Source organism: Artibeus jamaicensis, unplaced genomic scaffold, assembly GCF_021234435.1.
Source record: "Artibeus jamaicensis isolate MK-2021 breed Jamaican fruit bat unplaced genomic scaffold, CSHL_Jam_final contig_3152, whole genome shotgun sequence".
Lineage (NCBI taxonomy): Eukaryota > Metazoa > Chordata > Mammalia > Chiroptera > Phyllostomidae > Artibeus > Artibeus jamaicensis.
Window position 1 is genome coordinate 6,527,954 of NW_026521729.1, and position 25,732 is coordinate 6,553,685.

Sequence of the window (25,732 nt, forward strand, 5' to 3'; positions counted from 1 at the left end):
CAGCGGGGGCTGGCTCACCTGGGGCACAGGTGCCCACGGGGGCCTCACGCTCTAACTAGGACAGCCCCCGCCTCGTTTTCCTGGGTGGTTTTGTGGGCAGAGGTGTGTATGTAAAACAGACGCCCGAGGAACACCCCCAGTCCCCTCTGCTGGGGAAGGGCGGTGAGTCCCCGGTCAGCATTCATATTGCACCTCACTTTGACGTTCGGCTGGTTCTGTTTTCCTGTCTCCCCAGGTTTAACACCTGGGGGCATGGAAGAAGGGGGGCTGGCAGCCCTGGGCAGGGTTGTCTGCAGGGCCCTTGATCTCATGAACCTGGAATCTCGCACCCGCCCCAGTTTGGGGCTGTGATTTGTTTTTAAGTGGCGCTCCCCCTCCCGGAACGGGCTGCAGCGCCAGTGGTGGCCTGACTGTGTGCATATTTATGAACGTGGGTGCAGGACACAGCAGTGTCTGTGAATCGGGGACCCGTGGATGGCGCGCGGCCCTCGGAGAACGGGAAGTGACTGTCGGCCCTGATTTCTCTGATTACGAGTCTCGGGAGTCGCCTTTGTCCTGTCCCTGTCTGTCACTCAGAAGGGCGGGTATAGCTCCATTCACAGCCAAGCGGATAAAGGGCCCTGCTGGGCAGAGCGCTGTAAATCCTCCCTCCTTCGCCATCTCAGCTGGCATGGTGGTGGGGGGGCAGTCAGGGCCTGTGGGGGGCACCTCTCCTCCACGAGTGTTACCTGAGCCTGTCCTGCGGTCCCAGGTGGGTCGTGGGAATTCGGGGACCCGAGGAGGAGAAGGCCAGAGCATCTGTGCCCATAGCCCAGTTGCTGGCATCAACTGGCTATGTTGATAGCCAGTTGATAGCCTTCGGAGAAGGACTCCGAAGAAGCCGTTGGACGGATCCAGGCCGTCCTGCCCAGCCAGGGGCAGCCGTGTGTGCTGGCACCATCAGGGAGGCTGCCTGGAGGTGGTGTGTGGGCAGGATTCACACAGATGGGGAGGGCTTCAGAGCACTGCCCCCCCCCATCCCCCAGCAGGCTGTGCCAACTCAGCAAGTGGACTAAGGGTCTGAGCTAGTTTTATTTCTTCTCTGGAAATGTGGTTTTCCAGCAAGCAGGGTTAATTCTGCAATTCAGCTTGTGTTTCAAACTTACGTTATAAACAGTCACAGAAATTTCGGTACAGCTGTCATGAGTCACACACCCTCTGCCTCAGCAACGTCCAGGAGGTGCCCACATGCCCCTAACAGGGTGGCCAGATGTGAGGGTGCTGCCTCTCCTCCTCCCGTTCGTCCGCTCCTTCCCGCCTCCAGCCTGTGCTCCACAAGGCGCCGAGAAGCATTGTTTATGGGGCAGGGGGTGTGTAGGGGGGTCTCAGAGGCAGCCCCCCACACTGGAGGCCACCTCTAATTATGAAGACAGTCTCCCCGAGGGGAGAGGAGAACGTGCGTGGAGCCTGTGCGGCGAGCGTGCTGAGCCTGCCCTGCATCCCTAAACTTGTCAACGAGCTCCCTTTCCGCCGGCACTAGCGGAAGAGCTGCTCGAATCTCTGCCGGGGGCACGTGGCCTAGTTGCCGGGGCTCCAGGGGCAGGACAAACACCCGGTAGATTCCAAACGGGGGGCTATGTGGAGCAGGCCCCCCAGCTCGTGCATGTGCGGCGGCGCCTCTGCGGCAGGGTGCCTGGGGCGGCGGGGGCCGCCTGTGGTCTCCGCCAGCCCCAGCCAGGGCCTGGGGACCCGGGGACTGGCCGGGAGCCTCAGCCCATCTGTGCTCATGTCCTGCCAGTAGCAGAGCCCTCTGCTACCTAATTCTTGCCTTTGAGGACAAATCAGAGCACCTGGCACCTTTGGTGACGCTGGTTCCCCGGGGAAGCCCGAGGGGGCCCGTGTCCTTGGCTGTCCCAGATAACATTCTCACGGACAGCAGCAGAACCGGCCACAAACACTCACGGAGCCCTTTGTGCCTGAGAGGTTGAAACCCCTTTTCTTCCCCTTAATTATTCATGTTGTTAAGCTTCCTTAATTCTCACATCAACTGCAAGAGGAAGGCTATTGCGGGGGAGGGGGGGGGTGACTTTTCTAAAAAAAGACTTTCTGTGTTTAGAGTGGTTTTAGGTTTACGGTAACACGGGGAGGAGGAAGCTGTGGAGACTTCCACACGCGCACAGCCTCCCCCGTGACCGGTGCCACTCGCCGCGGCGGTCATTTCTGTCGTTTGCAGAGACGGACCGCCTCCGACCACGCATCAGCCTCGCCCGAAGCCCAGCGTTTGCCTGGGGGCGGGGGTGCCTTCCAGAGGTGTGGACACCTGGGTGGTAACACAGACGCACCGTCCCCGCCCTCAGATCGATCTCACTGCCCCGAACACCCTCTGTGCTCGGTTGTCCCCTCTCCCTGCCCCACCCAGCGGCCACGACCTCTCCACCCCGTCCACGGTTTTCCTTTTCCCCGGGGCCATCTAGTTGCAGTCACTGATGTGGAGCCTTTGCGGGTGGGCTTCTGTCAGTCAGGAATGTGCACTCGAGCTTCCTCCGGGTCCCGGTTTCACGTTCCATCGTCCGGATGTATCACCGTTTGTATCACCGTTTGTTTGTTTGTTTATTTGTCCACCTACTAGCGGACATCCCTGTTGCTCCCAAGGTTCGGCAGCTACGAGTAAATTTGCTAAGAACGCCCGTGTGCAGGTGTTTGCGTGAACATGCATGTCCGGCTCATGCGGGTGGATACAGAGGAGCCGGGTTGCTGGATCGTGTGGTGGGAGTACGTGTGGTTCCGTGAGGAACTGCTGAACTGCCGTCCTCGGCGGCCGCACCACGTGGCGCCCACCAGCCGTGGCCGAGGTCGCCGTCGCTCCGCGTCCTCGCGGGCACTCGGTGTCGCTGTTCTGGGGTTGGGCCGCTCTGACAGGTGTGCCGTGGTGAGGGAGGCTGCTGGCAAGTCTTCTAGAAGGAAGAGAACGGAGGCCCAGAGAGGCTTCCTGGCTTGTCTGAAGTCACACAGTAAGCAGCGGAGCCGGGTTCCAACCCTGGACCAGGGGCATTCCAGCCAGTGTGATCCTCTGCCCTGCCCCCTGCTGCCTCCCGGTCACCGGTGCAAGGCTCTTCCACCCTCTCTCGGCACTGGGGACTCTGGTGGCCCTTGTTTACCAGCACAGACTGACACTCAGATCACGCGGCTGGGAGAAGTCAGGACTTGAACTCTACCTTGCCAACCCCGGCGGGGGCACAAGACCTTGGCTCCTGATGCGGGAGGCAACACCGGTGCCCAGGGTCCGCTTCTGGGAGCCTGGGAGGGAACGTCTGAAGTGACAGTGGCTCCCAGGCGGGAAGACAGGGCCGCGTTCAGATCTGGAGGCAGGACAGGGTGTCTGCCCCGTGCCTGTGAGGACTGGGTGGCATCTGCTGAAAGTATTTAAAACGAGCGATTCACTGGTTTTTGTGCTCATCTCTCACAGAGTAAACCCCTCCAGTGGCCAAAAGGCCCGCTGCAGTGTGAGCCCGTGTCCCCTCGGGCCTCACGCCACCCTGTCCCCATCCCCATCCCCACTCAGGCTCACGTCACACCCTTTGCCCTGCTGCTCACCCCAGGTTCCCACGGCACCTCCTGGCGCGGTGACGCGTTCACCACCTTTGTCCGTCATCTGGTCCTGGGGTGGGGGAAGCATTCTGTTGGTTCCCCCAGAATCCCCTGCTCAGAGGGCTGGCATGCAGTAGATGCTCAGTAAACACTCTCTTGGGGTTTTTTTAGTCCTGGCTGGACCCCTGCCCCCCACGCAGACCCCATCCCAGGGCCTCTCTATGGGACACGGTGTGGGTCTCTGGGCTGGCAGAACAAGTCACAGACAAGGACACCTTCAAGTGCCAGATCTAGGGGGCTGGACCCTCTGGGGCTGGGCTGGGTCTCAGCATCCGAGGTCCCCCACCAGCGCTGGTTCTGGGGATCAAAGCGGGCTGGCCTGGGCATGCAGGGTGCGGGCTGCTGCCAGGATCGTGCGTGCTGCGTGGCTGACTGTCCCGGTTCCTTGCAGAGGAAGGCATCAACCACGAGTGTAAGCTGTGCAACCAGATGTTCGACTCCCCGGCCAAGCTGCTCTGCCACCTCATCGAGCACAGCTTCGAGGGCATGGGCGGCACCTTCAAATGCCCCGTGTGCTTCACAGGTAAGGGGCCCGGTGGGGGGCCTGCAGGGAGGGCGGGGAAGGGAGCTGGGGCCCTGCCCACGAACTGCTGGTCCTCAGTGTGTGCCCCTGGGCTCTTGGGGAGGCCCCGGGGTCCCCAGCTTCACTGTCCCGCCCCATGCCCTCTGGCCTCTCCTCCACGACAGGTGAAGGGGGCTCCCTCTCCTGGGCCTCCCCTCGGTCCTGCACTCAGCTGCTGCGAGCCCTCTGCTGGCCCAGCCTTGCTCTCCGTTTTGGTGGTGGAGGCTCTAGGCTCGCCTCTGTGAGCCCCCAGCCCGGCCCAGCACCAGTGGACTCTCCCTTTAGACCCCCCCTGGAGCCCCTCCTGCTTCCACGTTTCGTCCGACCATGCTCCGGGCTGGGGGTCGGGGGCAGCTCCACCGGCCGAGCTTCCCAGCCCCCAGGCTGGCCGCCAGCCCAGGCAAGCGGCTGCCCCAGCCCAAGGCTGGTCTCGGGGCCTCTGCCGGCCCCTCCTGCTGCCCAGATGGCAGCTGGTGTGCGAGGGGGAGCCTGGCCTTCCCCTGCCGCCCCAACATCTGCCGTCTGCCACGGCAGGACGCCTGCCCTGGGGAGGGTGCCCGTTGGGAGGGGGGGTCTCGGGAGTGCCCCCTCCCAGACTCGCAGCTGCTCCACAGCTGCCTCCTGTGTGCCCCCAGGGCCTGGGCCCCTGCCACTGGGGCTGAGACCCCGCTCGGCGACGGGCCTGAGGAAGGGGCTGCGCAGTGGGGAGTATCCCGCACACTCACACCCCTCTATCCCAGGGTTTTGTCCCCGCTCCATTGCAGGAGCCCCATCCATCAGTCACCTTCACACTCCTTGGACTAGTTGGGCTGGGGCCCCTGTGCAGGGATCCGAGGACGCTGGCAGCACCGTCCATGACCAGCATTAACAGCGTGTGTTGACCAAGCGCCGTCTCGTACCAGACGTTGCACTAAGCTTCCTCAGTGCAAAGCAAATCTCAGCTTCGCTGCCTCCTAGCAGCGGAACCTGGGACGAGGCACTTCCTACTCCCAGTGCCTCAGTTTTCCCTTCTGTAGAATGGGGACAACAGTACCCACCTTACAGGCCTGTGCTGATTCAAGGAGGCTCCTGGCAGACGACAGTGTTCACTGGGCTAATCCTGTGCCACATGGTTCATGCATTTGTCAGGTGAACCCACGTGGTCCTCCCAGCCACCCAGGCAGTGGCAGGTCCCCATTTTTCAGATGAGGACGCGAAGCCCGGGGAGGTTAAGTGACCTCCAGTGTTGCACAGCCCGTACTCAGCAGAGGTCCGCCTCCCTGGCTGCAGCCACCTCTGCTCCCAGGAGCCTGTTGGTTGGTCGGCTGTCGGCGCCAGGCGGGCCCTGCTTGTGAGCGGCGTGGCAGCTCTCAGGGTGTCAGGGCCAGCGTCCCCAGGGCCCCGCCCTGACGCCGCGCCCGTCTGCAGTCTTCGTCCAGGCCAACAAGCTGCAGCAGCACATCTTCGCGGTGCACGGGCAGGAAGACAAGATCTACGACTGCTCGCAGTGCCCACAGAAGTTCTTCTTCCAGACGGAGCTGCAGGTCAGTGCCCTTGTGCGCAGCTCGCCCCCTCCACTGTGCTTGCCTGTGGGGGGCTGAGGGTGCTGGGTCCGGTGCTCAGCACACCCCCAGCAGGAAGAGCACCAGGCGGCTGGGCCTGGCTCGTGCATCTGGAGCCGACGGTTGCCCTCCTGCCCAGCTGGCGTGTGGGGAGCCCCTGCTGGCCCTGCATTTTCAGGGGAGCTGAGTGGAGCCGTGGAGCCTGGAGCAGGGTCTGAAGCTCACGTCTGTGGTGTTTCTATGGCAAGCCCCTCCCTTCTCAGGACCCTGTCTCCCCACTGATGTCATGCAGTGATGGTCAGTGGAGCTTCGGGTCTGTGGCTGGCGGCCTGTGTGGTTTGCAGAGCTGAGTCCAGGGCAGTGTGCAGCCAGGACCTGGGTCTGGGGTCTCGGAGCCTCCACCTGTGCCCAGGAAAGCCAGACACATGAAGGCGGGGGATGGCGGGTCAGGCCCCGACTCAGAGGAAGGGATGCCACCACTAGGGCCCCCAGGAAGGGCGCAACGGCCTTGACCAGCTCCTGAGACCCCCACCCAGGCCCGGCTGTAGCTTTGGGGCCCTCGTGAAGGGAGGGGTTGGGGCGGGGTCTCCCTTGGCCCCTGCGGCCACTCCCCTTGGTGTCCCATCTCACCTGTTACTGCATGCTGAACACCAGGGTCTGTGTCCAGGTAAAACCACCTCATCACCCACTGTTTTTTGCAAGAAATTCTTAGAACACTTAGAGAGGCCGCTCACCCACCCAGAAGTAGTGCACACGCCCACAGAAACATCACACATGCGCTTTGCGTGGACCAGAGTGTCCCCCACTCACACACGGTTCCCCATGCAGTTCCCACACACAGTGTTTTCAAAGGTAGCACGACAGGCACACTGAGTAATCCCACCCCCACAGCAGAACACCACCCCCCCACAGAAGCACCTCGGACGGAGGTCACGCCACGCTCAGTGGGACCCAGGCGAGGGTCTGTGCAGTGACAAACACCCCCTTGGTGTGTGTCTTCGAAGGACAGAGACTTGTGGTGCCTGGGATTTATATCCAGGTGCACGGTGGGGCGGGACTCTGTTCCACACCCTCCTGCGGTGGCCTGGGCCCAGGGAAGTCCACCTCCTGTCACGTCGCCTGGTCCCCAAGACCTGGAGAAAGGGGACTCGGGGCGCCACACCCACCTCCGCGCCTCACGCCATCTCCGCCAGAGCAGGTCCTGTGGCCTCCAAGCCCCATTTCAAAGGGGGGGGGTCATCCTACCCTGGCCCTGGAGGGAGGGGACAGCCGGCTTTTGTCAACACCTCACTGGCCCACGCGGTGCGCCTGCCCCCGAGGAAACCGTTCTGCCCACCGCCCCTGAGCTCAGCAGCCTGCTCACCCTCCCGGACCAGGCTGAAGCCACCGCAGCCAGAGCCCAGTCAGGAGGTCACCAGGGAGCAGCGATGGTGTTTCTCTTGGGGCTGAAGGGGCACAGCTGTGGCCGGTCGCAGGGCAGCGCGGTCACCATACCACAGCCACCGCAGAGCCAGGCCTGGGCGGCCCTGCCTGTGCAGTCGGTGGCTGCCGTTGCCCAGAGGAAACGAGGGCCTGGCCACGGGGCGGGGGCAGAGGTCACCATCTGGCGGTCACCGGGGCTGTGTGCCGGAAGGCCTGTTTCTTCTCTGCCTGCTGTCCCTGTGCGTCCTCAAGTCGCTCTCACAGCTGTCCCTCCTCACAGTGTGGGACGCAGCTACAGACCCAGTTTGTTCGGACCCAGGCCCCGAGAGGGGCTGCCACTTCCAAACGACCACCAGCATGGGAGCAACCCCACCCTGGGCCCACCGGTCCCATACTGAGCGTGTACCTCTGTGCTGGGGACAGGGAGGGGCCTGCTGGCTGGCCCAGCTGTCCTGGGACCGGAGGGGGCACAGTGTCGGTGCCTGACTGGCAGGTCGTCCAGGGAGCCTCCTCGCTTGCGAGCTGGCTATGTGCAGCCTCACCTGCCTCCCACCTGCCGTACCTGCCTGGCCCAGCTACCGAAATAGGCCCGGGTCCCCAGACACCTGGAGCTTTTTATAGCCCAGCACGACAGCCTCCTTTAAACTCAGGCGCACACATTAAGCTGTGATTCGAGTTGTCCCAGGTGCCAGGAGAGGGGCCTGCTCCTTGGTGGCATTTGGGTCTGTCCCAGACGGACTTCTTGGCCCGCTGTTTTCGAGCTTTGTCGGCACCGCCGTGCCTGGGGCCCACCTTGCACACGTAGGTTTGGGTGCCGTGGGTGAAGCCATTCGACTCAGCTTCACCTACACGCCCGCAGCTCGCACCTGGGAGTCGGTGGGTCCCTGGGTCACCCCGCCAACCTCGAAGGCAGATCCTCAAATGCCGAGAACCTCGCTAAATTATAGCCTTAACGAGTCACTATTTTCTGCAATTAATGATTTTAATTACAGACCACTTAAACGTGGAAGTGTTGTAGCAACGCCAAATCTATGCAAATAATGGCTTTGGTTAAGTAACGCGGATAGCAATTTCCTGCGTCGGGAAGAGGGTTTCTCAGCCATGGACATTGTTGTCATCGTCTCGCCAAGGCTGCGGCTGGCAGGCAAGTTCACGTCCCCTGAGTGACCCGCTGGGTTAGATGGTGCAGCAGGAGACAGGCCTGGTCCCCTCTGGGCCTTGATGGGCTCCGGCGGCCGAGTGTCCTGTGACGTCTGGTGCAGAGCGTGAGGCGGGTGGACGGGGCAGAGTCCAGGCCTGCAAGTCTCCCTTCCTACAGGTTTCTGGGCACTCTGGCCGCTGCCTACTCTCTGAACCCTGTTTCCCCTGCTGTGCCCAGGCTCCGTGGAGGGCAGCGTGCCGGGTGGGTTGGGGGTGCGAGAACCCTGTAAACCACTGAGCCGGACAACATCAGGGCTGTAGGCCGGGCGGCTCCAGCCTCAGGCATGAGCAGGTAAAGGCCTGGGGCCCGGTGGGCCCCTTGCCAAGGGTGGGCGGAGCCGAGAGGAGGGGCAGGCTCTGCCCGTGCAGCCCAGCTGTCTCAGAGTCCCTGTGGCACCTCTGTAGCTGCAGACACAGGGTAAGGATGGCACCTCCCTCTCCCCTTCCTGGGAGGGCCCTGAGGGAGGCAGCACAGCGCACAGGCTGGCCTCTGGCCTGGCGGACCAGGGCCCTCGGAGATTAGACAAGGAATGGAGCAGCCGCCCCCCGCCCCCCCCAGGTGGATCCCTCCTGTGTGCCAACCTTGGTCTCCGCACGGCCCGTGAAGTCAGAACTCCGATCTCCACATTCAGATACGGGGCTCAAGACTCCCAGAGGCCAAGGGGCTTGCCCAAGGTCACTGGCGCACAGCAGAGCCACGTGCAAAGCCACATTGCCTTGGCCACTGAGGCACACAGAAACCCTCCGAAGTTTACAGGAACTGCCGTTAATATGAGCTGGTGGATTGAAATGAGACCTGCAGTGCTGAACTAGAAAACGCCTCACGTCAGGGGACCCAAAAGCTATTTTAGTAGTTGGGCCAAGCAGGTAGCACGCGCGGCAGTGGCAGGGGACGCGGAGGAGCCTCCAGCGGGTGGGCCCAGGTGGGAGCGCCGGGCCCGGGGCCGTTCTGCGGAGGAGCCAGGCCTGGGAGCCGAGGGTGCTGGGCTGGAGCTTGGGGGCCTGAGCTCGGCTCGGGCCAGGCGTCCGGAGAAGGAAGGTTCAGGCTGGTGCTGGAGACGGGGCTCTCCTAGGACCTCAAGGTCCTGGTGCCTCTCGGCTGTCCACCCACCCCCACGTGCACCCCTTACAGACCCTTGGGACTCGCTGAGCCCTGGCACAGGGAGGCGAGACCCAGAGAGAGGGCCCTTCTGGCCTCTGTTACTTGCGGCATTCTGCAGCCCTTGGCGACAGTGCTGGGCTGCGGCACCGGCGGGCTGCCTCGTGCCCAGGAGGCTGGACACCCTCCGTGACAAACCGAGGGGCTGCGGGGAACACTTCCTGAGTGGCCCGTGGTGGCAAAGCGGCCAGCGGCCTTGAGCAGATGTGTTTAAAGGATTAGCTCAGGCCGCCTGCTTCTGTGCGCCCAGGCGTGCCACGTCCCGCTAAGTGATTGCCATTGATTTCGAGCAGGGCGAGGTGTTCTCCGGTGGGGCCCACTGGGCCCTGCCCCGTGGACGGGTGCCGGCACCCAGCCAGGAAAGGTGCTCAGAGCTCCCCTGGGGTGCTGTCTTCCCAGCCCGTGAGAGCACTTGGTTCTCCCCTCCCCTGAATGTGCATTCACAGAACCAGCCTTTACTGAGATCCTACAGCGAGCACCACCCCGGGGCCTGGGTGTGGCAGGGAACAGGGTGGGGGCAGGCCTGCTCTCGCAGAGCTGACCCTGGGTGGGAAACGCCAGCGTGAAGGTCACCTCACATTTTGTTGGGATGGAGAGGGTGTGTGTGTGTGTGTGTCAGGGCAAGGGTGAGGGAACATTAGGAAAGAAAACTGGGACTGGATGTTCAGCTGAGTCCTGAAGCTTGAGAATGAACCAGTCAGGGGAAGGGCTGAGGGCTCTCCCAGGACAGGGAGCCGCCGGTGCGGAGGTGTAGAGGTGTAGACAGGTTTGGGGTGTCCAAGGAACAGAGGAGAGGGCAGTGGGGCCGGAGGGGCGTGAGTGAGACGGACGCCTGCCTCCTTGCGTCATCTTTCTGGGCTGCTCTGGTCTCGCCACTCAGAGGTGGGGGCCTCCGGGATGCACCTGAGGCTGCTGCTGCTTCTGCTTGAATGCCCTGCCCTTCTTGGGCTTCAGGGCCCGGCTCTGGTCCCTTCGCTGAGAACCCCTCGCCGATCCTTTCTCCTTCAGCTTCTTCAACTCCAGGCTTAACCCCTGATCCCTTGGCCAATACAGATTCTAATAACTATGTCTAGTCCCAAGTTCCCACTCTCACCTGAGTCTTTGGAGGGTGAAGATTCCACCTGCCATCCATCCATCCATCCACCCACCTATCCATTCATCCATCTACCCCATTCATCCACCCACCCACCCACCTATCCATCCATCCATGCACCCCCAAGTGTTTTACATTTCCTTTAGTTCCCAGAGAGCAGGAAAGTAGACAGAAGAGGCCACCAACACGGGGAGGAGAGAAGGTAGGAGCGCTGTCGCTGCAGCTGCCAGGAGCCCTTTCCGAGCTGCAGGCCTGTAGGAGGGGTAACCGAGGCACCGGTTTCCCTGCTTCTTTGTGCTGCTGCCGTCAGATCCAGCCGGGTAATTATAACTAATAATAATTAAAAGTGGAAAGTGCTCTAGGCACATACTTAGCACTTGACTCTCTGGCTGAGCTCTCCGTGAGCAGCAGCACCTTCCGCCTTCCGGCTTTGAGACGGCGAGTCTGTGTTGTCCACTGCTGTGCAGAGACCAGGGGCCCAGCCCCAAGGAGTGAGGGGAGGTGCCGGTGATGGCAGCAGCGGGGTCTTCCTCAGACGGTCCCCGCCTCATTATCTTCTGTTGCTGGCATTCGCACTTCTCTGGCCTCGGTTTCCTCATCTGTAAAATGGGCTAAGACCTGCCACCTCGTGTTGTTGTGAAGACGGAGAGGCTACAGGTGTGAGTCACTTGGAGAGTAAGCTTCCCTGAGGGTGAGGGGGCACATTTCAGGGTACAGTCGCTCTGTGTGTCCTACCTCCCCCGCTGGGTCAGGAATCTCGAGCCCGGAGCATCTCGACTTCCGTTCACCGTGGCAACATGGCGTGGTGGTGTTGTGCCCGTGCCTCGGGCAGACGGCCTGACTTCAAACCCCAGCCCTACTACAGAGCCTCTTGGCAACCTCGAGAGAGTTTGGTGCACTCTCTGGGCCTCAGTAGACGGGGGTGGGGGGGCAATTCCTTGTGGATATCGAGGGCCTAGAGGCCGCGGGGCCTGAAGAGGCAGCAGCCCCACTGCCACGGGGGAGGGACGTGACGAGCAGCGGTGGGCGGGGGTGCTACGCCTGGCCCTGTCAGATGCCCGCGTGAGCCCCAGACCTCTCTCTGCCTGCGCCGTGAAGTGTGCAGAGGCAGGGACTTGGAGGGGGCTGCCCCCAGGGCCCAGCTCTGGGCAGAGAAGGCACTTGGAATTGGCCGCGGGCTGCCCGTCTGCCCATCAGAGCCTGTCATTCATGCCCTAGGGCGGGGGGCCAACCAGCGTTAGAGGGGCAGCGTGCCATCGCGACAGATGGGCACGGGGGAGCTGCCAGGAGCCTCCAGCCAGAGCCCTTGTGCGTGCGTGAGCCCGGCCCCTCGCCGGCGCCGCCCCAGCCGGCACCAAATGCCTTCAGTTTCTTAGAAACAAAGATCACACCCAGACAGTAGGGGCCGTGATAGTCCGAGGCTCCCAGAGCTTGGCACCGGACAGAGCCCCGCCCCCGCCCCGACTCAGACAAGAGGCTGGTGCCGTAGTGCAACAGCACGGGAAAGACGTGGGGCCTTGGGGGCCTCCCAGGGTGTGGGGGTAGAATGGATGTGAGGTTGCTGTCCCACGCTCACAGATGGGAGACTCAATACCGCATCACACAGCTAGTGAGTGGCTGGGCAGAGCTTGCCCTGGTGGGAATAAAGAACGCCACCCCCCCAGGCACTGTGGGGTACCCTTTGCCTTGCTCATCCTGTCTCACCCTAGGGACCCTCCTATGAGGCTGCGCAGTTTCCCCTCCCCAGCTTGCGGATGCAGAGGCTGAGGCACAGTCAGGCAGTGGTGGAGGCTGGGTCATGGCAGGCTTTTCTCTGTCACTGGGCCCCATTCCTGTCCCATTCCTGACCCCCTGCTTTGTCTCTTGGTGTTGCAGCCTCTCTCCCCAGCGTGCTGGGAGCACGCTGGCTGCCCCCAGCCGGGCGCCGGGCCTGGCGTGGCGGGGCTGCTCTCAGTGGAGGCCTGCACCACACTCCTCGGTTGAGCAAGAGCAATTACTAATGACATTTAGAAAGAAATTAATGATGAGAAATGCAAGCTGGCATTTCAGGAGCTCCGGTCAGCAGCGCGAGTTCCATTCACTGTGGGGAGTAGGGGGGCTGGGGGCAGTGCGGGGGGCAGGGGAGTGGTGGCAGGAACTTGCTTTTGCTCTGTGGGCCACAAACGGGGCCCCTCGCTCCGCTCCAGGACTGTAGGCAAAGTCAAACGGACTGGCCAGGGCTCCTCCAGGGCCACAGTGACATTCAGTGTGTGCCAGGAGGTGGGCGAGGGCAGGTGACAGGTTCAGTGTGGTGTCTCTTCATTCAGTGGCACCAGGAGAGGGGGAGGACAGTGAGAGGGGAGGAGCCATTTGGGCTCAAACCAAGCGCCACCTCTTACCAGCTCTATAACTTAGCAAGCAACCTCACCTTTCTCAGCCTCAGTTTCTTCAATAGGAAAGTGGGGCCGTGTGGGGAGGCGTAAGGAGAATGTAGGAGGAGCAGCAGCCCAGCCTTGGCTCTCAGCTGGCCCCTACCGTATTTCACCGACATACTTTAAGATGCACAGTTTCCTCCCGGGAACAGCTCTTAAATCGGTTTACCAAACTTGTGTGTCACCGCTCAGGGGGCCACATCTTTTGGTTCGCTGGGATACACCCAACACTGGTGTTTTATACTCTTTGGGATTGCAAGACAGACACACTGTGGTGTTGGGAGGAAGTACGGCAGAATGGGAGGGGAAGCGAGATGCAGGACTTGTCTGGGCGGGCTGGGCTCCCAGGGGGTGAGGGGGCGCGTGGGGACCAGTCATTGTCCTGGCGAGACCTTGGACGTTTTCACAGCACGCAGGGCGGACGCACACAGACCAGGGCCCAGGGGAGTTTGGAAACTTGAAGTGGTTGTCTGCATTCCAAAAATGCCAATTTCCTCCGGTTAGAGCGGCTCGCAGTTACATAGTTTTCGTTAGTTCCCGGACACGGTTCTGAGCATTTTCACGCATCCAGTCGTTCGATCCTCATGCTGCCTGTGTGACTGAGACAAGACTCGGGCACAGAGCCGGTGACGAGCTGCTGGGTGCTGGGCCCTGGCCACCCACCGGCCCAGGTCCCACCCTGTTCGCCACCACACTGGACGGCCGGCGTTCTCCGTTTCCATAGGTCAGGCCTGGCGACCCCTGGCGGCATCCCTGCACGACCGCAGCCCCCAGGGACGGGCTCCCCGGCTCAGCCCAACCCCCTCCTGGTCGGCCACACCTGGCCCCTTACCTGGGCTCTCAGGTTGAGGCAGGCTTGCAACACTTCACAGTTCATAAGTATCATCTCACTGGTGCCTCACCGACCAGAAGTTGCTGAGCCAGGAGTCGCACGGCTAGACATGCTCTTCGCTCGCTCTGTTTTGCAGAAATCTGAGGCTGGAAGCCGGGTGTTAGCGGAGGAGACTGGCAGGGAGAAGTGGAGCCCGGGGAGGGAGTGGGGGAGTTATGCCTCCCACTTGGGTTCAATGGGGCACAAGTGGGGCTCCCTGATCCTCGGCTCAGGGACCGACGCACAGCCCGGCAGCTGCATCTCTGACCTGGGGGATGTCCTTAGTGTCTCCATTCTTCCTGCCGTAGCTACCACATCAAAAATGTGGCATCGCGCATGCTTTTGTGTTGACACTGATAGCAATGCCTCATGGTCAGGGTTGATGGTGACATTAGTAAACATGGGCACGTCATCACATGGGCTGTGAAAACGTCCACACGTTAGCTCACTGAGACTCATAACAAGGCTGAGGGAGAGAGGTGGTGCCCACCCACTTTTCAAGTGAGCGTCCGATCCTCAGAGAGGCGGACCGACTTGCCCGGGATCACACACACACTAAGTCGCTGAGGCAGCATTTGAACTGCTAAGCCCACGGTCCTTTCCCCAGCCGTCCACCCTCCCGCCCACTGGTTTATTCATGCACCCTCCCCACCACTAAGTCTGCCCACCCACCCATCCACTCATCTGCTCATTTGTCCATCCACCAGCCACCCAGTCATTGTCCCGTCCATCACCCACCCCCATTCTTCCATCCGCCATCTGCCCATTCATTCTCCTGTCCTTCCATCCATCCACTCACCTATCTGTTCATCATCCATCTATCCGTAACTTATTCATCTACTCATCTCTCCATTCATCCTTCCATCGATACCTCCGTCCATCCTCTATTCCTTATCCATCCACCACCCACTCATCTGCGTATCTACACATTCATCATCCATCTATTCGTCCACCATCCATCCATACTCATTCCATGCATCATCTATTCGTCATCTGCCCACCACCCACCCATCTACTTACCCACCCGCCCACCCATCTCTCCATCCATCCGCTGCACACCCTTTCGTGCTGAGTGCCAAGCAAGCGCCAGAAACGACACCTGCTACCCCTCCCTCCCTGCCCCTAAAACTGCACATGCACCTTCGCACACACCCGCTCTGGTGAGCGGACTGTGACGGGACAGACTGGACATGTAGAGGGTCCTTTAGCCTCCCGGACACCAGCGGGTTCTGCCTGGTGGTGGGGGGAGGCATGGGCAGGCCCGCCTGGTCACATGGGGCAGCTGTGGGCAGTGATGCTGCGCCCACAGTTTGGACGCTGGATGCAGAGCGAGGGAGGCAGACCAGGCATCGCAGCGGGGGGCACAGTTGTGGGAGCAGCTCTGAGGAGCGGGCAGCCGGCCTTTTTGGGCGCTGGGGGTCCTTCACCCGTTGCTTCAAGCCAGACTGGACTCCCCGTCTGCATGAGCCACGGTGCACACCCACGAGTTTTCACGAGAACCGTCGCAGTCATTAGGATAATCGGCCTCAGCTGCAGTCTTGCTCACTGGTGCATGCACACAATTCATCACAGCAAATTAGGTCCCCCCCCCCCCAGAACCTCAGGCCCTGCAGCCGGGGCGGGGGGGCTGCCAGCCGGGGGCTGTCGACAGGGGGCTGGGCCATGTGGGCTCTGGAAGCCATTGGGGGGGCAATGGGCCGTGATTTCTGAGGGGACCACCCTCAGAATGTCTGCCAGACAGCTGATCACCGGGGGTCCGTCCTTTAGGAAGACAGGGAACTTTCCTCGTCAGGGAGGAGAGGGCAAGGTCAAAGTCTGGGACATCGTCTCTGAAACCGAAAAGCTCCGGGTCGGTTCAGGCGCCCGAACGTGCGTGTCCGCGTCACTCATGGCCATGTGACCCAGGTTTCCCGGCATAGCCCCAACTCCCAGCGTCCGTCCCAGCCACCGGCGCCGCCCTGGCATGTGGCTGGTAGAAAACGAGGCCTCCAGGTGGAGCTCGAGTTCTTGTCAAATTTTCGTGAGTAAATATTAAAGTTCTGAAGGCCTAAAAACTTTTGGAAAGTTTCAAGGGAAAAATGTCCTTCTAGTGTTGTTTTTTTTTTGCCCCCTAACATGGCAAAATGTTTAATGTCTGTAGGTGGGCTTCCCACCTGTCCAGCCGCAGGGCCAGAGAGAACCGGGCTCCTCTGCCCAGCAGGTGTGAGAGCTGCCGAGCTCCTCCCTGGGCCTGGGCGCTGTGTCCTTGGCCATGGCCAGACTCCTGCTCGCACAGGAAGCCCCGCCCAGCTTGGAGGCGGAGGAGGTCTTTCGTGCGGGTGCCCGTGACACTCCCCCCACCCCACCAACCCACCTGGGATGCTGCAGCCTGTTCCAGTCTCACAAGGCCTTCACCGGCGCTGCCCGGGTCGGGGCAGCTTCCTTCCAGCCCTGAGCCAGAGATGGGAGGTCCGCGGCTTGGGACCCACCCCAGGCACCTCCCACTCCCACCTGCTCACTTACCAGGGGGATCCTACCAACAGCTTTTAAAAATTGCGATACAATGTGCGTTATACACGTACGCATAATAAAATAGTAAGTAAATAAAATGAATATAAAATAAAGTGTGTTGATATAAATAAGTAGAATGTAAGAGGTGACAGTACCCAGAATGGATGGCGAAGTCACGTGTCAACACCATGCACAGACCTCGTTCCATCTTGCAAAACGGAAACTCGGTCCCCACTAAATGCGACCTCCCAGCCCCCAGCCCCTGGCACCCGCCGCCGGTCCGCTCTCCGTCTGTGAGTCTGACCCTCCAGGGACTTCACAGAGGTGCAGCCACGTGGCACTGGGTGTGTGCTCGGCTCGCCGCCCTCAGCATCCTCAAGCCCCGGGCAGGGACGGCAGGGGAGGAGTCCCCAGCTCTTCTGTGTCTGTGGAGGGCTTGCTCAGCTGCTGTAGCTGCCACAGCCTTGCCGGCAGTCGTTCCAGAATCCTCACTGTGTTCTTAGCACATGCACGCTCTGGGCTGACACGCAAGGGAGGCACACCTGTGCAGAGCTGCGGCGAGACGGGACACACCCCGTGGGCGGGGCTTCAGCAGGGAAGCGTCCAGCGCAGCCCGAAGGGCCACGCTTTGGGGGAGCTGGAAGAAAGTGGTTGAGGCTGCGGGGCTGTCAGGACCATGGACGGGGGCTGGGTATGTCCCAGGCGTGGTTGGAGCCCTGCTGGTTAGCAGAGCTCTCCCGAGGTGGCGGGACTCAGGTCATGGGCAGCTGGGGCTAGGGCGGTGGAGTACTTACTGTGTGTATGAATACATGTGGGGCCTGGGATCGTGGGGTGCCCTTGGCACCTGGTCTGGCTGCACTCACCTGCAAGGCAGGCCCGACAGCCCCTGCCCCTGACCTAGAGGTCTCCGCCCAGGCTGGCCGCACACTCCAGAGGAAGCTGCCCATCACAGCTGGGCTTCCCAGAGGCCCGTCTTTTAGCTCAGCCACGGTTGCTGCGAGTCTGTCGCCCCACTGGTGGACACCCCAGTCTCCCCCAGGGCTCTGTGCGCACGGTATGCTTTGACCCGAGCTAGAGCCACAGATGTGTTTGGAGGTGGGAGTAGAGACCCTGCTCTTGGTCTCGGAAACCCGTCCATTTTTAACGAGGTTCTCATTCTAAAGAACCGCCCCCAGGCCCCCCTCTGGCTCCGTGGTGGTGTGGGTGCTTGGACCCCTGCCCTGCTGTGTCGGGGCAGTCACGCCCTTCAGGAGTCTGGCTCAGGCTCTTTGGGGGCAGGCGTCCATGTCTGGATTTGAACTTGAGATGAACTGTCCCCCAGGGCCCTGGTCCCAAGTAGGCACGTGGCTGATGTGGTCAGAAGGGACTTCCCGGTGCCCTAGGGGGTGGACAGGCCAGGGCAGTGTCCCTGCCCGGGAGGGGCCGAGATCACAGGAGGGAGCTCGTGGTCCTCTTGATTCTTGGTCCTTAGGCCCAAGTCGGCCAGGTTCCCTGACCACAAGGGCCCGGCCCCTGGGGCCTCCTTCCTCCCTTGGAAAAACAGCGACAGTGGCAACAGCCCAATAAGCTCGGGACTCGGGGTCCAGTGGGGCCTGCACCACTGAGGAGGGTGACTCTGAGGGCAGCTGGGAAGGCTGTCATCTTCCTGCGCTGTGATGACAGCCACGACCCCTGTGTTTCCTCGCATTGCCACCGAGCTCTGGGTACAGAGCGGCCGACTGGGCTATGGTGGGCGGGCCCAGGTTCCCTGTCCCTCACCCTGTCCCTCGGGACAGCTATGCTTAGCTGCCTTGTTTTGCTGGGTGACTCTGAAGGGACTCTGTTTACAGGCTGAGTCTCTAATAGAAGCCTCCGTTTCCCTCCTAATAATCTGTCCTCCAGGGGGGTTATTTCCAAAGCACAGAAGGTACAGAACTGGGCCCTCTGGGAGTTCGTTGGGATTTTTTTTTTTCACATTGGTTTCTCCCACGTTTCACTTGAGGGAAGATGTTTTCTTGTTCATGGAATGAGCTGTGAGCCAGGCCACCTTGCTTTGGTCTTTGTGTTCTGGGTGCTGCTGGGTGCTGGTGAGAGGGCTTTAGAGAGAGGCACCCATGCCCCACCAGGGCCCAGAGACGAGAGAACCTCTCTAACCTCCTTGGGGACCCTCCAACGAGAGCCGAATGGGCTGTGTGGTGCATCACGTGCCCTCGGGTGACTCTGAGCGCCTGCTCTGGGCCCTGCACCTAGCCGCAGACCCCCTCCCCCAAAGCCAGCCCCACTGCTCCCTGGGAGCCGCACCTCCCCGTAGGCCAGGAGAGCCAGATGAATTGCTCACACGAGAGACAGAGAGGCAGACGTCCCCGGCTGTGCGGGTGCGAGGCTCGCTTCCTGCCGCTCTGGAGTGGCAGACAACAGCCTGTCTGGCTGTCTGGGAGGCAGGGCCCAGCAAGCTTCACACACGTCCCGGTGCAAGGAGGAGCTGCCTCGGCCTCCGAGGGCACTCCAGGGCTCCGTCTCAGGCCAGTGGGCCACCAGCTGCACCCAGGACCCTGATGCCAAGGTGGGGTGTCCCTTGCATGTGGCACACCTTTTCTTGCCATCTGTGTGGGTGGGGTAAACCCTGGCTGGCTGGGTGGGGGCCACGGGGTATGCAGGTGCCTAAATGTCACGGCCAGGCTCCGGGGGGAAGCATCTGTGTCACCGGGCCGGCACGGAGAGGGAACCTTGGCCATCACTCAGCCCCAATTTTAATGACGTGCAGTAGCTAAGTCGTGTTCCGAGGATTCATTCAGCGCTGTTTATGGTGTGCTCTTGAGTGCGCTTACCGTTTGTCAGAAGTGCAAACTAGCGAACATACGAGCCTTTAAGACAGGCCATCTGTTCGTCTTAGACCCTTGGACGAGTGTCAGATTCTTCTAAAAATAAGTGCTCATCGCAGAGAGGGGCTGCCCAGGTGAAACACAGCAGGGAGGGAAACGGAGCTGCCGCGCCGCACCCGCCTGGAAGGGAAAGGTGGACGGCACGCGTGTGCGTGCGTGTGCGTGCGTGTGCGTGTCGGGGAGGGTGGGAGGGGATCCCGGACGGCCAGAGGTGCGGGCTCCTCCCTCTCCCCAGCCCCTTGTGTCACTCCACAGCCCCGATACCGTCGATGGCTCCCCATGGCCCAGATTAAGGGCAGGCTGCCTCGTCTCGCACCAGGGAGCCGCATCCGTGCGCGCGCCCCTCCCTCTCCCGGCTGTCTCCGTGGCACCGGCCCTGTGCTCCTGCCAAGCTGAATTATTCATCGTTCCCCCAGCAGATGCTGCACTTCGCACATTTCCCAGGCAGAGCCGTGCTGCGGTCACGTCCAGGCTCTGCCCAGGGCGTCAGGACCCACTGCAGGGCCGCGGTGCGCTGTGCCCCCAGTTTTCCTGCTTGAGAAATAGAGACGATGATAGCACTTACCTCCCTGATTGTCGTGGAACTTGCATGAGTTAATAGGTGTGAAGGGGTGACAGTGGGGTGTGGCACTCGGGGGGCACGTGGCAGGTGTGACCGGTGATCGTCGTGGGTACCAGTGTCTGGAAAGCTGTCCCCGTGTGCACGTGCGTGTGCGCGCACACACACACCCAGTGCAAAGCTTCCTCAAAGGGCGGCTGGGCGAGACATGGTTCATGGGCCCCTCAAATCTCCACAGGCTCGGACTGGAGTCCAGGCCTGGGGAGGACCCTCAGAGCCTGTGAGGAATCGGGCTCTGTCCTTACCACCCCAGTCCCAGACCTCGGGGAACTTGCTCAAGGCCGCAGGGCGGGTAAGTGGTACAGCTAGGATTCGAACTGGGGACCCAGCTCATCTGCCTTATTCTCATCCTTGGTAGCAGAGCTGGGACCCAGCACTTGTGGGCCATGGAGGGGCTACGATCTTCTGGGCCTGTTCTAATCAGGGTGGCTGGACCGTAGGAGGGACAGGTGACGGTAGCCTCTGAGAGCCAGCTCACTGATGTGCAGAAGAGCCCGCTCCAGCCCCTGCCCATACACCCCGGGTGTGCAGAGATTGGCCTTATCGCTCCACGGACAACTTTGCCAGGCCACCGGGCAGCCTCTGCGTTGGGAGCACCCCCGATTCTCCCCTGTGGGGGGTGAGGGTCAAAGAGAGACCAAGAAGCTTCTAGACCAAGAGACAAAAAACAGAGCCAAGACGTGGGGAAGGAATCCTAGCCGCAGACTGGGGCGGGCTTGCTGGCCAGTGTGCGTGCGCATGCGCCTGTGCGTGACTGCTGGGCATGGAGTCGGCCAAGTGGGGCCCCACCTGAACCTCTGACTGGCCCGTGCAGGTGCGCGTGGGTGCTTTGAGAAGAATGGTCCAGCAACGGGCTTCTGACATGCCCCCTCTGTGCCCAAGACCCTGGGTTTGGGTTCTGGATTGGGGGTCATTTTGCTGCTGAAAGCCCAGCTACGAGTTTCGGTATGAATGAATGAATGAATGAATGGCCCACCGACCATGTAAAATAAGGTGAGGGCATGACAAAGAGAGCCTAGGCTTGAGCTCTTTGCTGATGACTTGCAGAGAGAGGGCTCAGCAGGACCCCAGCTCAACCTGACCCCTGACTCTGACACCATATCACCCCCTTGCCTGCCACTAACTGGTGTCCCAGCCGCAGATGGCCCAGGGCGCCAGGCAGAGGCACCGGAAGCAGGCCCCAGCTGAAGCCTCCCTCGCCGAGAGCCACACACGCTCTGCCCAGGGGTTGGATCTCCACTGCAAACCAGCGCCACCCCCACCCCCACTCCCACCCCCACCCCCGTTTTATTTCTCTCACCTGCTTCCCGTCCCACACCTGCGTCTCCCTGGCAGGCGGTGAGGCCCGAGCGGCTGCCAGGCCTCCCCTCCGGGTGCCTTCCAGTGTTTCCCGGCTCCCTCCCCACCCACCGCGGCCTTCACAGTGCTGGAGAGCAAGCGTTCACCTGCGGGGTCGGCAGCATCTTTAAAAACGATTTCCTTCCTTCTCTGAAGGGGCTAAATATAGCCCAGGCATAAATAGCGAAATAGACATTAAGCTGAAACGCCCTTGTGCGAACCACGCCGCGCAGGAAGGCGCGGTCTGAGGAGGCCTGACCGAGCACTCGGCCCTTGGAGTCGCAGTTCCCCGAGTGGGAGGCACTGTGGCTCTTTTAGGGGCATTAAACGGTCCCATCCGCAGTGGCTCCAAGGGCAGCTGCGCTGCGCACAGGTGTGGGGGGTGATTGACAGTCCTGGTGAGGTCCCATCGCCCTTCCAGAGCTGGTGCCCTCCGCCAGGGGAGCACCTGGGCTCTCAGCACCCCTACCACACACACCCTTCCTGGGTGGCATTGACCGATGTCCCTTGCTGAGCTGCCATCTGTGCAGTTCATCCCAAACCTTTGGGTGTCTGTGTCCCAGGCCCTTGGGGCGGGTGGGCCCAGCTGGAGCCTTCCCCCCGCCCCCCATCGTGCCCAGAGCGGAGCATCCAGCAGGTAGATAATAATGCTGCGTCGAGTGAATGCTGGTGCCAGCCCCTCGGGGCCTCCAGCGTCGACATCTCCATCTGCTGTGACATCCTGGGCCTTTGTTCTCGGAGAGCTCGGGGAGGGAAGTCTCACCTTCTGTCACCCAGCCCTCTTGGAGGAAGTGCTTTCTGGAGTCTGACCGAAGAACTGCTTGCTGCTGCTCCTTAAGAGGGAAGCTACTGTTGCTTCACCTGACCCCTGGCATCATCCTAACCAGTGGTCCCCAGCATGGGCTCCTGTGCCGTCCGCCCGGGTGCGCCGGCGTGGACTACAAATGCCGCACCGGCCCTGCCCTTGGCATCCCGGCAAGAGGCTGCTCCGTTTGGCAGAGATGACCCGACACCCCTTTTCCCCATGCTTGTGGGGGCGGTCCTTGAGGATTGGGTGGAGATCAGATATCATCATGTCTGGTGTCCTGCTGCCCTTGGAACACAGGCCACCGCGTTCAGGGCCAACCCCACAGTCCTCCGTGTGACCTCTGCCAGGGTCACCCCGCTTACTCCAGCCTCCACACCTTTGTTGCCGTGCCTCCCACCTGGAGTGCGCACGCTTCCCTCCCCAGTAGCCACGTCCCGTGCACGCGTTCATTTACCCGCCCCACCGGGGCTCATCCAGAAATGCTGACTCAGAGTCTACTTGGTGCCAGGCCCTAGGGACTGTCCTTTGAGAACAGAAAAAGTCATTCATGTTCATCTTCCTAACCTGCCTCCCCCAAAGCCCCCACACACAAAGAAGGGCCGGCCGCACCGGCTAGTGCAGGCCACGCGGCACTGTTAACTGACGGGCTATCGGCCAGTTCTGGGCAGCTGTGCCAGGCAGAGGGCGCCCAGCGTCGGGCCAGGTGGGGCCTCAAGAGGAAGTGGGCCCCCTGCCCACATCCCCGCAGAGCAGGTCAGTCTTGCAGGCCCCTCACACGGATGTGTGTGACGTGGGCAGGAGGGGCCTCAGCCTCGAGGGGCTGCAGGGATGGGACCGGACCTTGTGCCCAGACAACCCCAAGACTGGCTTGGTTGGGAGGGAGGAGAGGCGAGGTGGGAGCAGACTGGGCAAGGGCTTGAAGCGGGGAGGACGGCTCGGCGGAGGGCGGGTTGGCTCCCCTCGGACTGGCTGGCTGTCCCTGCTCAAGTGCGAGGAGAGGTGCCCGGGCTGGAGGCTGGGCGTTCCCATGGAAACCACTGCAACCCATCTGTGGTCTCAGACAACCCGCCGTGTGCCTCTGGGTCCGCGAAGTCCCCGCCGAGGTGCCGGGCCGTGCTGGCGGGCCTTGTGCTCCCCCTGCCTGGGGTGGCGTGCAGGCAGCCTGTGGACTGGGGGGCCTGTGGGGTGTGGGGGGCCGGAAGCCTGACTTCTGGCCCAAGTCCCCAGCTCTCTTCGATTCCAGCTGCCTAGTACCCTCATGCGTCCCAGCTGGGTGACCCTGGGCAAGTCACTGAGCCTCTCTGAGCCTGCTTTTTCTCATCGTACCATGTCCTACCTTGTGAGGCCATTGTGAGGGTTGAAAGGAAGGTACCTGTAATAGCACACAGCATGTGTGCTTGCCACGAAGCCTGGGCCCCAGAGCCCAAGGAATGAGGCCAGCAGGCCCCTGCCACCAGAGATGGGGTGGTGGTGGCCCCACGGGGGCAGTAGCCATCCCTGCTGAAGGGGGAAGCTTCTGCCTCAGGGTCCTGGGCCCAGGGCTGGGCATGTCCCCAGGCCCCACCCCTGCCCTTCCCTCGCAAGCCCAGACCTGGAGCCCAGGAGAGAGACTCAGGGCCGCATCTGACCCCTGGTGGTCATCAGCAGAGCTGCAGGTCAGGGGCACCTTGCACCCCAGAGGAGATGCTGAGCCCCCTGGGAACCCAGGTGTGGGCAGGCAGGAACCTTCCTAGACAATTGCCCCCCCCCATGCCTGGCAGCCCTTTGCTGCCCCCAAGCAGGGCTGCTCTGCCTGAGGTAGAGGTTGCTTCCTTTCTCCAGTTGATGAGGTTGAACCCCGCTGAGGCTTGGACCAGGTGGGTCTGGATTTGGAACCTGGACCACTGAAATAGAAACGAGAACCTGCAGTCTCTGAGGGGCTAGTCCCACCCACAGCCCCAGGCTGCTGGCTCCTGTGGAAACAGGCCGAGGGGCTGGCCTGCTGCGGGCACAGCTGCAGGGAGGGGGAAGCGTTTGGCCAGCAGGGCCCCTGGGCCTCGGATTCCCAGGTGGATTTGGCCAAAGTACTCAGTGTTCTCCTCACCAGAGATCACATGAGCCACCCTGCTGGGTGACTGTCCCCTGTCCAGGCGGAGGGCACCACGGCCACCTGCTGCCTCAGCTGGTCTGGGCTGGTTGGGGAGCTGCTTGACCAGAGGGCTCCCTGGCCCGTGTCCTATCTCCCTCTGCTGGGCTCGGGGCAGCTCCTGGGATGGACTAGAGGGGGCCTGGGGGAAGCCTGGCTGGCCACCAGACACAATTTCTGCTCATCATTAGTGCAAAAGGGAGCCGGAGAGGTGAACGGAGGTATTTTTAATTCCTGCTACCTCCCCGGCATTTCCCCTTTTCCTCCATAGAGCCGGTCACCACGGTAAGACACAGACGGTTTTGGGGGGGAAAGCATTGGGGGGGACAATTGACAGGGAGCCTGGGTTGGCAGCAACAGGACCCGATCCCCAAGCCTCACATCGGTGAGGTGGCGTCTTGGCAGCCGCATCCTGGCGCACTTTTTTCCGGCTGCATTCTGTTCTCGGAATAATCGCGCCGCTTTTCTGCGGCCCTGGGCGCAAAGGCACTGAGTGGGAGGGGACGGGCGGGCGCTCCATTCTTCTGCCCTCACGCGCGTCTCCTTTCTTCGCCTTTGCAGAATCACACGATGAGCCAGCACGCACAGTGAGGGACCGCCCGACAGGACACCTCTCCGCAGAAGGCTTGCCGGAGACGCCGTGCGGAGGGGCCATTTGAACATTACATCCAATCAAAGTGTCATTTGCAACCCAGATGTAAAACTCTAATGATTTGGCCATGAGGCGCTGCTATTATAAGCAGCTGGAAATGAATATTAATGGCAGAGATTAAAAGTATTCCACGCTCAGTATTTTTTATTGCCCTGCTTCAGCTAGTGTGCTTTTAGGGTTTCTGCCGCAGACTACATTTCTAGAGTTAGAGAAACCCGCTTTTTGAGGCTTGTCCTTTGTTCCCTCATGTATTATATTGATAGTTTTTAAAAAAAAAGGATTAGTGTGATTTTTTTAATTTGCTTCTTTTTCTTTCTTTCTTGTTTTTTTCCGCCCCCGCCCCTTCGGTTAACTACTTTTTAATTGCGGTTCTAGGTCATTGTGCATCGTGACGTGATTGCTTGGCTATTGTCTGAATGTTTCCTTTTCATTTTTTTAATTAAAGACTAATGCTTTGATTGGATTTGCCAGTTCACCGGACAGTGATTAAAACTATGTAATGAATACAATCGGTTCTAGTGCAACTGGGTGGTCTGCCTTTACATGTGACTCGGCCTGACCGCAGGTACTAGTGCAGTCCCCTACAGGGGTCCGCACCACACGGCACCGCTGCCTGGTTCTCTCCTCCCCAGCCTGGGGCTGGGGCGGGGGAGCCATTGTCACCCGTGGGGTATGTCCTTGGAGTTCCTGTGGGATCCCCCTTGCCGGTGTGGCCAGCACACGACAGACCCAGGTTCCCTGGGGACAGGAGCATACTAAACTACTCCCCACTCAGTCTGAGGAGCTGGTCGCAGAAGTCAGTGGAGAGCACCCTTTAAGATGAGATCATCCCGTTTTTTCTTTTAGAGATGGGCACACTGAGGGCCCAGGGTATGTGGGCAGCTTTTCCAAAGCCACATTGCAGGTTGGTGGCTCACACACCCATGCACTCCGTCCCTTGTTTGTCCAGCTTG

The 25,732-nt window shown here is 61.2% G+C and overlaps 1 protein-coding gene across 4 annotated transcripts in view; it reads left to right on the plus strand.

Annotated features, from left to right (window-relative positions):
• ZNF423 (zinc finger protein 423) overlaps positions 1 to 25,250 on the plus strand; it is a 254,468-nt gene extending 229,218 nt beyond the window's left edge. For all 4 annotated transcript variants that reach the window (XM_037141593.2, XM_037141595.2, XM_053663283.1 and 1 more), the window contains 3 exons: positions 4,019 to 4,150; positions 5,597 to 5,712; positions 24,689 to 25,250. In XM_037141593.2, coding sequence (XP_036997488.2) covers positions 4,019 to 4,150; positions 5,597 to 5,712; positions 24,689 to 24,718 — 278 coding nt within the window. In that variant the 3' untranslated portion in view covers positions 24,719 to 25,250. The remainder of the gene's footprint in view (positions 1 to 4,018; positions 4,151 to 5,596; positions 5,713 to 24,688) is intronic.
• Positions 25,251 to 25,732: the final 482 nt, after the last annotated feature.